Source organism: Heterodontus francisci, chromosome 10, assembly GCF_036365525.1.
Source record: "Heterodontus francisci isolate sHetFra1 chromosome 10, sHetFra1.hap1, whole genome shotgun sequence".
Classification (NCBI taxonomy): Eukaryota; Metazoa; Chordata; class Chondrichthyes; order Heterodontiformes; family Heterodontidae; genus Heterodontus; species Heterodontus francisci.
Window position 1 is genome coordinate 43,328,149 of NC_090380.1, and position 15,472 is coordinate 43,343,620.

A 15,472-nucleotide genomic window follows, 5' to 3' on the forward strand; every position below is an offset into this window, starting at 1 on the left:
GCAGGGTTAAATTTTCAATAAATTGCCACTTTGCATATGAAAATCACCGACCAGCTTGTCCCACATAGCTTCCCCGCACACCAGTTAAATGTGGAAGTGAATGGGATCATGCCCGGTTTCTGACACACCAACATTCTTTGATGTTTTAACCCGCCCGCGTGCACTCCCTTGCAAGTTAAAATGTCCCCCGTTAAGTAACTGGGTGAGAACATAGCAGGTGGAGTATCATGTGGAGAAGTTATTGGGCAAAGTAAAAGCTCATGGTGTAGGGGTAACATATTAGCATGGATAGAAGATTGGCTGGCTGGCAGAAAACAGACAATATGCATAAATAGGTCCTTTTCTAATTGACAGGATGTGACAAGTGGAGTCCCGCAGGGATCTGTGCTGGGGCCTCAACTTTTTACAATTTATATCAATGACTTAGATGAGGGGAGCGATGGCATGGTAGCTAAATTTGCATATGACACAAAGATAGATAGGAAAGTATGTTGTGAAGAGAACATAAGGAGCTTGCTGACCGATATAGATAGGTTGAGTGAGTGGGTAAAAATCTGGCAGATGAAGTATAAAGTGGAAAAATGTGAAGTTGCTCACTTTGGCAGGAAGAATAAAAAAGCAGAGTATTACTTAAAAGGACAACAACTGCAGAATTCCAAGTTGCAGAGGGATCTAGGTGTTCTAGTGCGTGAGTCACAGAAAGTTAGTATGCAGGTACAGCAAGTAATAAAGAAGGCTAATGGAATGCTATCCTTTATTACGAGAAGAATTGATAATAAAAGTAAGAATGTTATGCTTCAGTTATACAGGGCATTGGTGAGGCCACATGTCGAATAGTGTGTGCAGTTTTGATCTCCTTATTTAAGCAAGGATGTAAATGTGTTGGAGGCTGTTCAGAGGAGGTTTACTAGATTGATACCTGGAATGAATGGGTTGGCTTATGAGGAAAGGTTGGACAGACTGGGTTTATTTTCACTGGAGTTTAGAAGAGTGAGGGGAGACTTGATTGAAGTATATAAGATCCTGAATGATCTTGACACGGTGGATGTGGAGAGGATGTTTCCTCTTGTGGGTGAGTCCAGAACTAGGGGGCACTGTTTTAAAATTAGGTGTCACCCTTTTAGGACAGAGATGAGGAGAATTTTTTTCTCTCAGAGGGTTGTGCGACTTTGGAACTCTCTGCCTCAGAAGGTGGTGGAGACGGGGTCATTGAATATTTTTAAGGTGGAGGTAAATAGACTAGGCAAAGGAATCAAGGGGTATCGCGAGTAGATGGGGGTGTGGAATTCGAAACACAAACAGATCAGCCATGATCTTATTGAATGGCGGAGCAGGCTCGAGGGGCGGAATGACCTACTTCTGTTCCTAATTCGTATGTTCGTGAGTGTGGAAAGCTAGAATTGCAGAATATTTTTAAATGGTGAGAGACTGGGAAATGATACTATTCAGAAGAACCTGAATTACAGAAAGTTAACTTGCAGGTACAACAAGCAATTAGGAGAGCAAATGTTATGTTACAAAGGGATTGGAGTACAAGAATAAATAAGTCTGACTGTAACTATATAGGGCCTAGGTGAGATCACACCTGGAATACTATCTCCTTAGCTTGGTCACCTTACCTAAAGAAGGATATACTTGCCTTAGTGGGAGTGCAAGAAAGATTCATTAGACTGATTCCTGGGATGAGGGGATTATTCTATGAGGAAGGATTGAGTAGACTAAATCTATATTCCTTAAAATTTAGAAGAATGAAAGGCATTGAAAAATATAAAATTCTTAAGGAACTTGACAGGGTAGATCCTGGGAGGATGTTCCCCCTGCCTTTGGATTCGAGAACCAAGGATCACACAATAAGGGATTGGCCATTTATCTCTGGGATGAGAAGACATTTTTCCACTCAGAGTGTTGTGAATTTTTGGAATTCTTCACCCCAGTTTTTGAGTATATGTCAGGCAGAGATCGATAGATTTTTGGATACTAAGGGGATAGCTGAGGTAGAAGATCTGCCATGATCTTATTGAATGGCAGAGCAGACTCAAAGAGCTGAATGGCCCTCTCCTGCTCCTATTTCTATGCTGATTGTACAATCCAGGTTGAATTTTCAGGTACAAATAAGTGATGTGTGCTGTGCATAGTCCACACAATTGGACCAGGCATGGAGTGCCCTAACCAGTGGTCCTTAAAGAGATCACTGGTGAGCCTGATCAAAAAAGGAAATGTAACTTTGTCTTGGCAGGCCCAAGGGGAGCAAGATTGATCCTTCTAGACCACCAGTATAAACCCCGACCTGCCCGGGTGTAGCGAGCTGCAGTGGGGCAACCCGTTTCGTGCCTGCAGCTCGCTGGTGGAATGTTAACGAAGCTCAAGCCTTAGGCTGGCACCAATGGGTGAATGGTGTCCTTGCTCTGCTGACTTTGTGTCTGTTTTTGGTGCTACTTTAAAATCGTCCTCTAAAAGTCCAGATTTGCTCATGGATTAATTCTGCTGCCTAAGAATGCTGCAGCAAATTTGAAAATGATGGTGATGGCACGTGCTCAGTGCTAGTGTTGGGAAGGGAAGCTGGTCAACCGTATGTCTTCTATGAACATACAAAATTGATTGGTAGGAAAAGATCAGCTGGTCAATCAAGCCTGGCCCACACCATTATGGCTGGAGAATCATGACTAAACATTTCCTTACTCTCCCTTCCCCACAGCCATGTATTCTCCTGGGAGAGGCAAAAAACCCCATTAAAAAACCCATGGGCCAATAAGGGAAAGAAAATACTCCAGAATTCCTCTCCAACACCCTCAGGTGATCACATGGACCAAGTATTCTCGATGAAGACACTCAACATCTCCGTTTTATCAACAGGGATGCATAACTATTATCATTTATTTCTTTTAATTATCTTGATCTGTTCCATGGTGTAGAATTGATTTGGACGTCTCACTGTTCAGCTGTACTGTTGCGTTTATGCAATGCTATGAGATGACAATTCTGTAGCTGTATTTTTATTGCCAAAATCTATTTAACGAGAAAGAAAATGTTACTTAATAACGTCAACTATTATTTTTGGATATGATAATAAAACACAATGAAGTTGATATTCGTGTTGAGTGACATTGGGTGGCCATTGGGTAGGATGACTGCTCTGCTGGCTACTTGATGGTATTGGTGGACGGCATAATTGATTTTGGTGATCGGCCTCATCTGCATGCAGGAGGCGAGCTGTCAGCACTAATCACAAAGCTTATAGGCAGCTCACCATTTGGGAAGGTAGGAACCCAGGGCTTGGGGGAGGGGCAGACCATGGGCCAACTGCAGCACCTTAAAGGGGAAGGTTGGAAACATTGGGTAGGTGAGCAAGGGGGTAGTGGAGGTAAAGGAAGCAACATTTTTCAGCACCAGGGAAATTTAATGAGCAAATGGAGACAAACGTAAGAAAGCCTTTGAGGTTCAAAGCTCCCACGAGAATGAGGAAAATATGTGCCAGACCTGCTACACTTTCCTTTCACGAATGATCAATTTAGTAGTGTTGTAGATGGCCACTTCCCTACCTGTACCACCTGTAGGTAGATTGAGGAAGTAGCAATGGCAGTGCTGATTGACATGTATTGGGGGTCCTGACAACATCAATCGACCCTTTTTGAATATTTTAATTCAGCTCCTGGCTGTTTCCAGTGAGATCACTGGTTGCCTAATTGCAAGACCACCTGAAAATCAAAATAGGTGGACGTTCTGTGTGAATCACTAGTTTGTTTCCCTGATTTTCATGATCCTACTTCTTTGTTTACAGACGTAAATTAGATGGCAGAGAAATGAAAATCAACTCCTGTGCCTTCAATATACTAATAATTTGTAACCACTAATAATGCAGTTGTTACTCTATTAACCAAACAACCATGCAGGCAGCAAGCATTCGTATCTGGCTGCCCAAACTATGCAAGAAACCATCACATTGCTGCAGTGATATCAGGACACAAATCTGGACTAACCTTACAGCCTTTCTACTTCCAGAAAAAAAAATACAAGAGCTAAAAATCAGGAATGTGGAGAAAGCTTAAAGTTCAATATGACTTGAGTTGTACTATTTGGAAATTGCATACAAATATCATGTTCCAATATGAGTTTAAATTTGGTAGTGCCATTAAAAAGATTGGTAGTAGCCACGACAAGAGAGAGATAAAGTATTACTTTACATAGCTGTTGTCCTATCAAATATTTTCCACCACTAGTGGATCTCCTGTGGGATAGTCCAGTAAGTTAAAGAATATATGGTCTCACTTTTACCTAGCTCTGTGTTTCGTGTTTCTGGTTCCCAGATGTTGGAAAGAATCACACTTTAAAACGTGGAAAAAGCTGGAGTCTGTCTTGTTTAATTCAGCACAATGCTTTGTGCTGCAGAGCCTGATTCTTGTGTTACATATAACATGACTCCCCTGTGCAGCCGTGAATGAGGCCCCCCACTGGAACACTTAAACACAACAACTAGTTCCTAGCTAATAAGTTCCTAACACTTTACAGATAGTATAATATATTCATATTATTGCTGTTTTTCTCTCTCTGTCGCTTCTCTGCTTTTGTCTGTCTTTCTCTCTTGCTTCTCTCTCTCGCTAACTATTCTTTATACTTCTCTGAAGCTGCAAACAGCATGAGGAATGTAGTCCACAACAGATTCCTTCTCATCCTCTTCCCACAACAATCATACATCCCTCCATCCATCACTCACATTGCATCTTTTAACTTTTTGCTTTCCTGCCACCCCTCAATCCCATCATGACTACTACTCATTACGGTCACTACTCCAGTATTTTTCCCTTTGAACGATACACTCGACCCTTGTATTCTCCTATTCCCCTTTCTGTTGTCATTCACCTCACCTCTAAACCTCCATCCACTCCCTTCCCACACCTACTGGCTCTCCCAAAGGTGTGTGTTGAGAGGCCAAAGTCTCTTTCGCACCTCAACCTGTTTCCTTCCTGCTCACCTCCTACCTTTCTGTTCTATTAATTTCCCTCATTTTATTTGCTTTCAAAATTCAACTTGCTTTTTTTAAAACAAAATCTAATTTGAATAAGGAAAGACTGTAGGCTTCTGTTTCCCTGTCTCTGTGTCTGCATCTTTTTCTCTAATCCTCTGTCATAGCGAATAACAATATCACCTTTACATTGTCTGTGAAAATTAAAAGCTTTCTGTTGCCTTCAAAGTTCAACTGTGTTTTTTGAAAATTAAGTAAAATTATGAAGAGGAAAGACACTTTTCCTCACCTTCAATACTTTCTGAAATTTACAGGACACAATAGAAATGCTAAAGCAGACGTGTAATCAGTATAATTGTCCTTTATCTCTCTGTCTCTCACACAGCCTCTGTTTTTAAGCAAATGCTCAATATACATTACCTGAATGAAACATTTAAAATTTGGCATCTATCTTTTCTGCAAATAATTTTTAAAATCAACTGAGCAGAAATTATTATTAGGAGCTAAAGATAAAAATCCAATGAATTCACTTGAATGGAAGGTACTAATACATCCTGAGAAATTAGGTACACAAACTGTGCTCAGACTGCACAATCTGCATTCAACTAACAGAATCACTGCTCTGGCAAAAATATCAAATCCAAGCCCAGGCTTAGAAAGGTTAAGGCCTCAAAGTAAACACTTTAATGAAGACATCGATATATCTAAGTTTGTTTGTGGTAAATGGTTAACTAGTCTAACCTTAAAGTCTCTCAAACTATAAACTTGATTTTTATTTTGAAAAGAAATCCTCCACTGCTGTGTAAAGCATGGCACTTGTCTATTTGGAGTAATGGCTTCTAACAGCTGAATGTCCCTCATTGATTATTGTAATGTACCAAGTTTTATCACTAAGGTTACCTGCGCAGACTACCAGACGTATATAAATAATGTCCTGCAGCAGATTCAACAAGCTTATGAGTGCCAGAAGACATTAGTCCTGTAGCTATATATTCTAGCACTTGTATTACTTGTAAAGAAGGCTACTGCTGGAGGAACTAGTAAAAAAGGATTTATGATTTCTATTCACAGTTATATTATTTACAGATTAAATCGTAGTTAAATCCTGCCTTTATTTCATGAATATAAACTGTGTAACAACAAACGACATTATAGTGAATGAATGGTTTTTCTTCTTAATTGGAAACAAAGTCAGGATTTTTCACCTTAAAAAAACCTCAGTTACTCCATGGATGCCAAAGGCCTGCTTGATGCAAATTTTAGGTGGGTCTGTAAATGGGCAGAAGGAAAATCGGGGTCCCATGCCAGTTGTAGGAACTGCTTTGCAATTTTCAGTTACAAATGGATATTGTGCACTGTGCATGCTCTGTCCATTTCTACCAGGCAGTGAGTGGCTGCCCCACAAACGGACTTGAAATTTTTGGAAGTGCGGTGCGGCCGGGAAGAGCACTACTGTTTCTCCAGACTTGATAAAAAATATTGCAACCTGCTGCAGGCCTGTGCTTGCACCCCTCCCCTTAACTCCCCTCCCCTCCCTTTCCCCTGCCCTTCCTTCTGGTCTGATCTGCTGGTTGGTTCAGTGTAGGGGCCGGCTGATTTCCTATCCTCCCACTATTGGCACATTGTAGTGGCATGTCTGTTTGGTGCCCACAGCTCACCAACTACTAACATGGTTCGAACCTGTAAATGATTTGGCCATTATTTATTATACATGTGAGTATCCTTAAGTTCTATTTTTCAATTCTTTTCAGTCATTGTGAGAGAAGTGAGGCAGCATAGTTACCTCTTTCAATGTACCTTCTATGTTAATGTTTGGTTTGTTGAATTAGGTGTTCAACAAATGGCCTCCATTGATGCTGTATTATTCTATGATTTTATGATCCTAAGTGTTCATTCATTAAAAAAAAGTCTGAACACAATGAGGTATCACAACAAGGTTCTTGAAAATCCATCAATGTTTTTATTCAGGAAACAAGTAAAAATTGACTAAATCAAAGCTTAAATGGCAGTAACACCAAAACTCAAAACTAATCATTCTTAGCCCCTCTGAACTCTTATGCATCTAAACTTAAGAACCATTAACTAAGCAGAGTTGTTGCGTGAACGTGCCATTCGCTTGTACACTGTTTACAAGTTCCCACAATGAAGTAAAGTGCAATGAACTACTGGACCTTGTTATTACAAAGTTAAGTTTCCAACAGAATCACCTGTGGAGTGACAGCGCCAAGGCATCCAGATCATTCTGCCGACGGTGAAAAAGAGGAAATTGCACTTAGCAAACATCATGATGGAGAACAACGATCTGTACTTCCAGGATTTTGTTGGAGAGTGATAGAATAAGTGACTGAGCAGGAAATTGTATAATTTAAACTCATTAAACCTTGTTTAATAGACAATCTTCAGTAGCTGTAACGGGGCAACGATGATTAGGTTTGAGAAGAATGTGAACTTTATGATGTTTAACTATTTACACTTCAATAAACTCATTTAGTTTAACATTAAAGCACCAAGAGAAAATGCCTTACAGCAGCTTTTCGTGCTTCAGAGATACTTGCAAGAAACTATGGTCTCAGTTGCAGTGTTCCTTTATATGGTATTATCAGTTACAATCCCACCTTTGCAAATGGAAAAAAATGATCACAATATTTTTCACATTTTCTTCATTTGATTATTTAGAAAAGAAACAGTATAAAGAGTCTCTCAATCCCAACATTGTGTTTTCTGTTAGGAAGTCCAATTGTCCATGAGGTAAACAGTATAATTTCAGATAGCATCAAGGATTGTTATCTGCCGAGTGTACAGTTGCTGACTTCATGTTATTGTCTCTTTTCGTATAATTCGCCTTTGATGACACATGAGGATGCTTGACAGTCCATATTTTCTTCTGGTTCTGGAATTTTTGTTCAGTTTTTTGTGACACCTAAGTGAAACACGAAGCTCCTCGATCACTGTGCTGAACGTAAAGCACTAGGAAAGAAGAGCATGAACAAATTCTTTGTACTGGGCATCACTATATCATATATTACAAGTCTCATGTCTGCACACACTTCCTGTCAACGCATTCATTATAAATCTCCATATCCATAATTATAATGGAAACTGCCTATATAAAGTTGTCACATTATGAAGCCTTCCCACCAGTGATGACACTGAAATGTATGCTCCTCAGTCTGGTACTGCAGAGAAAGCCCAGGTCTCAACTCCCCGTGTGCAGTATGACAGAGGATCAACCAGTAATCTTATATTTCATCACGCCTGGAGTCTCACCCCCTCCGCACAATGCCCTCCAGGTGGCTGTGGTGGGGAAGAGACAGTTGCCCACCTCCTTCTGGAATGTGTCTTTGCAAAGCAGGTGTGGAAAGAGATGCAGCGGTTTTTGTCGAGGTTCATCCCAAGCAGCTCTGTAACACAGGAGTCTGTGCTCTACGGGCTGTTTCCAGGGACGCACACCGAGATAAACATCAACTGCTACTGGAGGACTATCAATTCAGTGAAAGACGCCCTTTGGTCTGCCTGAAACTTGCTGGTTTTCCAGCGCAAGGAGTTGTCCACGACCGAATATTGCAGACTGGCACATTCCAAGGTCCAGGACTATGTGCTGAGGGACGCACTAAAGTTTGGGGCAGCTGCGGCAAAGGCTCAATGGGGAAAGACCACAGTGTAAAGTACCCCCACCAAGGTGAACTGAGGGGCTGGATCCATGGAAAACCCCTCGGGCTGTATCCAGAAAATATTTGTTTGCTGCAACAAGTACATGGCAGGTAAAATGAAATGGAAGGGTTGTGAGGCAACTCACTCCTGTATTGAAGGAAACTGATCTCCTTTGCACTCTTTGTATTGTTGACTTGGTGCTGTTTTGTAATGTATTTTTTACAGATTTTTATGAATAAAGTATATTATGGAAATAAAAAAAGTAATCTTCTATTTCATGTAAAATATTATTTATTACTGATAATGTATTACTGGAGTGAGCCTTAGATCAGCAGCAAGTGGATTCAAGAGTACTGGTCTCTGAATGGCGAGTTGACATCCAGTGGATACTCGCATCTGATGGGAGTGGGATGGTGACCAATGTTCCCTTTAAAATGTTGTTGTTGTGTCTGTTCAGTTTTTCAATGCACAGTCCCTTTAAATTGTTTTATGCAAGCACGCACATGCGGTATTTAGAGAGATCAAGGCCTGCCAGGTACCTTCCAGGCTGCTGCACAGCCGTGCATGTGCATAGCTGAGTGGGAACGTTGGTGTTGACCCTCCCCCCAGTGCAGTCGATCTCGTTCCCCCAGGTCAAGCTAACGACTTGTCTCTTAAAAAAGGAGTCTTTGTTACACAAACAACCCAGAACATGTTCTTCCAGATATAAAAAAAGAAATAGCCCAGAGTAAGAAAAATAAGATCATGTAGGAATGAAACAAGTTATACAAAGACCATTTCTGCACAAGCTCCCTATTTTTAGATGAAATAATGTAGAGCAACTTTTTTTGACATTAGAACATCTTTTTGTTCTTACTAGTACTGTACTTTTCAATACCGATTTTGTATTATCTTTCCGGAACAGAAAGGTGGCCCAGCAGACAAACATCTCCACATAGACCAATGGTGATTCATTTGACCATTGGTTGGGCAATGCAGGAAGTGATCTCCCTTGGCCAGTTTCCCCTCTTCCTGTAGATGGCCTCACCAAGATGGCTGAAAATCCCCACCACCTCGGCAAAACTTGAGTGTGAATGTCAGAAAAAAAAACTTGGATTTGTTCTGGTATTTGATATCCTGGTTGAGAATTTTGTCTTGTAGTATACTGGATTGCTCCAGACAAGAATACTAAATTGTATTAAAAGTAGAAATGACAACAGTACTGTGAATACATTTTTAATCAACTATAATCTTACTAAAAATGTTAAGGTACTTATATTAAAATATGAACTACTTATTATCAATACCATAGAAAAATTACGGCACAGAAGGAGGCCATTCAGCCCGTCATGTCCGCGCCAGCTGAGAAATTTAGCCGCCCTATCTAATCGCACTTTCCAGCACCTCGTCCATAGTCTTGCCAGCTACAGCACTTCAGGTGCATGTCCAGGTACCTTTTAAAAGAAATGAGGGTTTCTGCCTCCACCACCGTTCCTGGCAGTGAATTCCAGACTCCCACCACCCTCTAGGTAAAAAAGTTTATAGAATCATAGAAAAATTATGGCACAGAAGGAGACCAATACCATCATTATGTTCTTCATTTCCGCACAGGATTTGTATTGGCATATAATTAAGTGGTTAACAAAACTTCAGATAAGGAGGCAGATTCAAACAGCAGGGAGCCAACTAAGAAGAAAGCGAGGCACATGACTACTGGACATTGCAGAGTAACTACAATATTCATAGAGATGTGGGATGATGAATGTCTTTGAGGGTGAGTGTGGCAGGATTGAAAAGAAAATCACAGAAAGGATCGATGAGATACTCTTAGATGTGGCTGGGTCACATGATCAGACTGTTCAAACATAAAGCAATCAGAGTTCAGCGACTTTGGGGAGGGAAAATAACGTTTTTTTTAAACAAATATACTCCCAAAGTTATAACTGCTAAAAAATTGAACTGTAATTAGAATTGTAGATGCAAATTAAAAGGTTGGCAATATTTAGCTCCTGCCAGTTTACATTAGAAGAACTGATGAGGCAACTGGCATTTCTTAATGTTGAATTGTACTAATCAAGCAGCATTACATTAATTTATGTCTATCTCTGAAGTGAAGATGCCAAACCAATTACTGAGGATTTTTCAGCATCCTTGTTAATTTTTATTCGTGTGTAACTACGGTTCGAAAGATGATGAAAATCTGGGAATGCTTGCAACAGAAGCCCTTATCTACCAGGAAAAGTTAAAGTTAATGGCCTAGTTTTCATAAACCTTGCTGACGTATGAAATTGTATGAGGAAACTAGTGTGGTATAATGAAATCTGGCTTCAGATCAGTAGCATCTAGGAATTGTTTCCACACAATAGCTTGCTCTTTATCTACGGACCATAGTGTGACTATGCAGTAATGCCGACCTTTTCAATATACAGGTGGTATGATTATCCGTGTGTTTCCTACAATGCCTCTCTAAGGAGAAAAGGACACTATCCAATGAGAAAATGTTAGTTATCAAAATAATTCTTGTGGAAAGGTTTGGAGTTTGAATCCCTGAAAGACAAAGAAATGGTCTGTTTATAAATTAAGTTTGGTAATATCATAATGTGCTTGGCTCAGGTAGTGGCACTTTTGCCTCTGAGGCAGAGGATTGTGGGTTTGAACCGCATTCTAGGGCTACAGAACAGGCTAACAGTCGGGCCTGCCGTCCTTCAGACGAGATGTTAAATTGAGGGTGTCTCTAGCTGTTCAGGTGGCTGTAAAAGGACCCCATGTTACTGTTTTAAATGGGAGCAGGCCATTCTTCTGGGGTTGTGGCTAATATTCCGTAACCATATTACTGATTAATTGGTGAATTATTTAATTCATTGGACGCTTGCTCTATGGAAATTGGCTGTTCCATTTCCTCACAAAACACCAATGACTACACTTCAAAAATAATGACTTGGTAGTGAAGCAGTATGGGACATAATAGGCACAGTATTAAATACAGGTTCTATCTTTAACATTGACTAAAAATGTATCTTAAGGGCAACAAATTAATCTAAAGAAGAGGATAGTCTAAAATAGGACAATGGGAAACGCAATTTTTGTTTGCATTAGGAGTCAAGGGTCAGTCAGGGAACAAACATTCCAGGATGACTTGGGGACATTTCTAACTGATGACAAAGACATTGGAGAAAAGCTAAACAGAAACATTATTTTGTTTTCAACTATGACAAGGTTGGATGTGCCCCTGGCCTACTAGATATGGCTAAACAACATAACATGGGGATAGGTGCTAGTTCAATTAAAAGGACACGAAGGAGAAAAAAATAGCAGGCTTAACTTATCCTAGGGTGTGAAAAGAAATGATAGAAGTTTAATAATGGTTCCCTGGTAGATATTTTCAATTTTCACTTAGCTCTGGCAAAGATCCAGATGATTAGAGCAAAGAACATGTAGTCTCCTTTCTGAAAAAAAAAGAATTAAAGCCAAATCTGGAGGAGTATGGTCTTGTCAATATAATCTTACGACCCGGTGAGAAAGGTGTCTAGGGGTCTTTCTCAGCCTTCACTTGGTCTTACTGTAACAGGGTTTTTTAGCTGTGTTTTAGCACCCCCCTTGGTGAATCCTTGTTCACCGCTTTCCAATTATAAGGCAAAGAAATGAGCACAAACAGGCTTTCTTAGATTTAAAGAAGAAAAGTGAAATTTATTAAAACTTAAACTCTAATTCGGTTAACGCCTACGGATACATGCCGCGCACACGCTAGCATGCACATATGATACGCACATGCAAATAGAGACAGAAAAGAGCAGAAGAAAAATAGTGGAGAGGTTTGAGGCAATCTCTGAGGAGGGGGTTTTGTTACTGTACATCGAGCACGCTGTAGTCCTTGATTGAAGATATGGTCTTGCTTTTTGTTGGGACCCAGTATTCTTCTTAAACCTTGTTCATTGTAGGAAACTTTTCTCTCTTGGGGTTCATGTGCCTTCAATGGTTTTCAGTTCCGGGCGAAAGAGATCAAAGCAGACAGGAGAGGTGGCAGCGAGCCAGCAACAAGAGGGCTTTTCAGTCCAGCAGCAAACAGCTTTCTGTCTTCAAACACTGTTTCTCCAATTTAAAACTCCCCTAGTTGGCCAGCAGGTGGTCACATGACCGACTGGTTTAACCAGGTCTCTCCTCTGTATTGGGGCAGGGACTGGTTCCTTTGTTCCAACACTGTCTGCTAGTCTTCTTTTCTTTTGGGCCTCCTTATCTCGAGAGACAATGGATACGCGCCTGGAGGTGGTCAGTGGTTTGTGAAGCAGCGCCTGGAGTGGCTATAAAGGCCAATTCTGGAGTGACAGGCTCTTCCACAGGTGCTGCAGAGAAATTTGTTTGTTGGGGCTGTTGCACAGTTGGCTCTCCCCTTGCGCCTCTGTCTTTTTTCCTGCCAACTACTAAGTCTCTTCGACTCGCCACAATTTAGCCCTGTCTTTATGGCTGCCCGCCAGCTCTGGCGAATGCTGGCAACTGACTCCCACGACTTGTGATCAATGTCACACGATTTCATGTCACGTTTGCAGACGTCTTTATAACGGAGACATGGACGGCCGGTGGGTCTGATACCAGTGGCGAGCTCGCTGTACAATGTGTCTTTGGGGATCCTGCCATCTTCCATGCGGCTCACATGGCCAAGCCATCTCAAGCGCCGCTGACTCAGTAGTGTGTATAAGCTGGGGGTGTTGGCCGCTTCAAGGACTTCTGTGTTGGAGATATAGTCCTGCCACCTGATGCCAAGTATTCTCCGAAGGCAGCGAAGATGGAATGAATTGAGACGTCGCTCTTGGCTGGCATACGTTGTCCAGGCCTCGCTGCCGTAGAGCAAGGTACTGAGGACACAGGCCTGATACACTCGGACTTTTGTGTTCCGTGTCAGTGCGCCATTTTCCCACACTCTCTTGGCCAGTCTGGACATAGCAGTGGAAGCCTTACCCATGCGCTTGTTGATTTCTGCATCTAGAGACAGGTTACTGGTGATAGTTGAGCCTAGGTAGGTGAACTCTTGAACCACTTCCAGAGCGTGGTCGCCAATATTGATGGATGGAGCATTTCTGACATCCTGCCCCATGATGTTCGTTTTCTTGAGGCTGATGGTTAGGCCAAATTCATTGCAGGCAGACGCAAACCTGTCGATGAGACTCTGCAGGCATTCTTCAGTGTGAGATGTTAAAGCAGCATCGTCAGCAAAGAGGAGTTCTCTGATGAGGGCTTTCCGTACTTTGGACTTCGCTCTTAGACGGGCAAGGTTGAACAACCTGCCCCCTGATCTTGTGTGGAGGAAAATTCCTTCTTCAGAGGATTTGAACGCATGTGAAAGCAGCAGGGAGAAGAAAATCCCAAAAAGTGTGGGTGCGAGAACACAGCCCTGTTTCACACCACTCAGGATAGGAAAGGGCTCTGATGAGGAGCCACCATGTTGAATTGTGCCTTTCATATTGTCATGGAATGAGGTAGCTTTGGTGGACATCCGATCTTTTCTAGTAGTCTGAAGAGACCACGTCTGCTGACGAGGTCAAAGGCTTTGGTGAGATCAATGAAAGCAATGTAGAGGGGCATCTGTTGTTCACGGCATTTCTCCTGTATCTGACGAAGGGAGAACAGCATGTCAATAGTCGATCTCTCTGCACGAAAGCCACACTGTGCCTCAGGGTAGACGCGCTCGGCCAGCTTCTGGAGCCTGTTCAGAGCGACTCGAGCAAAGACTTTCCCCACTATGCTGAGCAGGGAGATTCCACGGTAGTTGTTGCAGTCACCGCGGTCACCTTTGTTTTTATAGAGGGTGATGATGTTGGCATCGCGCATGTCCTGGGGTACTGCTCCCTCGTCCCAGCACAGGCATAGCAGTTCATGTAGTGCTGAGAGTATAGCAGGCTTGGCACTCTTGATTATTTCAGGGGTAATGCTGTCCTTCCCAGGGGCTTTTCCGCTGGCTAGGGAATCAATGGCATCACTGAGTTCCGATTTGGTTGGCTGTATGTCCAGCTCATCCATGACTGGTAGAGGCTGGGCTGCATTGAGGGCAGTCTCAGTGACAGCATTCTCCCTGGAGTACAGTTCTAGGTAGTGCTCAACCCAGCGGTCCATCTGTTTGCGTTGGTCAGTGATTATGTCCCCCGATTTAGATTTGAGGGGGGGGATCTTCTTGATGGTTGGCCCAAGAGCTCTCTTCATGCCATCATACATTCCTCTGATGTTTCCGGTGTCTGAGGCCAGCTGAATATGACTGCATAGGTGTTGCCAGTAGTCGTTTGCGCAACGCCTAGCTGTTCTTTGTGCAGTACTTCTGGCTGCTTTAAGTGCTGCGGATGTTAAATCGCTGGGGGCTTTCTTGTAGTTCAAAAGTGCAATGCGCTTAGCGGCTATGACAGGTTCCAGCTCTTCATTATGAGATTGAAACCAGTCTGCATTTCTCTTCGCACTTTTGCCGTAGGTGGTCAAAGCTGACTCATAGATGGCGTCTCTGATGTGGGCCCACTTGGTCTCAGCATCCCCTGTGGGAGTGTTTTGAAGGGCTGTTACAAGTGAATTTAGAAATTTTTGTAACAGCTGTGGGTGAGAAATTCTGTTAGTGTTGATGCGCGGGTGGCCCTTCTGCTTGGAATGATGCAACTTCTTTGGTCTGAGTCTAACCTTGCTGCACACCAGGGAGTGGTCGGTGTCGCAGTCCGCACTGTGGAAGCTGCGTGTGATTTGAACACTGTTTAAGGCGGCTCGCCTTGTGACAATGAGGTCTAGCTGGTGCCAACGACGTGATCTTGGGTGCCTCCATGAAACCTGGTGACAGGGTTTAGTGTGAAAGAACGAGTTGGTGATGCAGAGGTTATGATAGGTACACAACTCAAGCAGTCTCTGCCCGTTCTC

General features: G+C 42.3%; 1 protein-coding gene across 5 annotated transcripts in view; it reads right to left on the reverse strand.

Moving 5' to 3' along the window:
- Positions 1-6,929: 6,929 nt before the first annotated feature.
- Positions 6,930-15,472, reverse strand: part of LOC137374429 (glutamate receptor ionotropic, kainate 1) — a 520,770-nt gene continuing 512,227 nt past the window's right edge. For 4 of the 5 annotated variants that reach the window (XM_068040522.1, XM_068040526.1, XM_068040521.1 and 1 more), the window contains one exon: positions 6,930-7,927. In XM_068040522.1, the coding sequence (XP_067896623.1) occupies positions 7,772-7,927 (156 nt within the window). In that variant the 3' untranslated portion in view covers positions 6,930-7,771. The remainder of the gene's footprint in view (positions 7,928-15,472) is intronic. The other variant, XM_068040523.1, reaches the window with a different exon arrangement.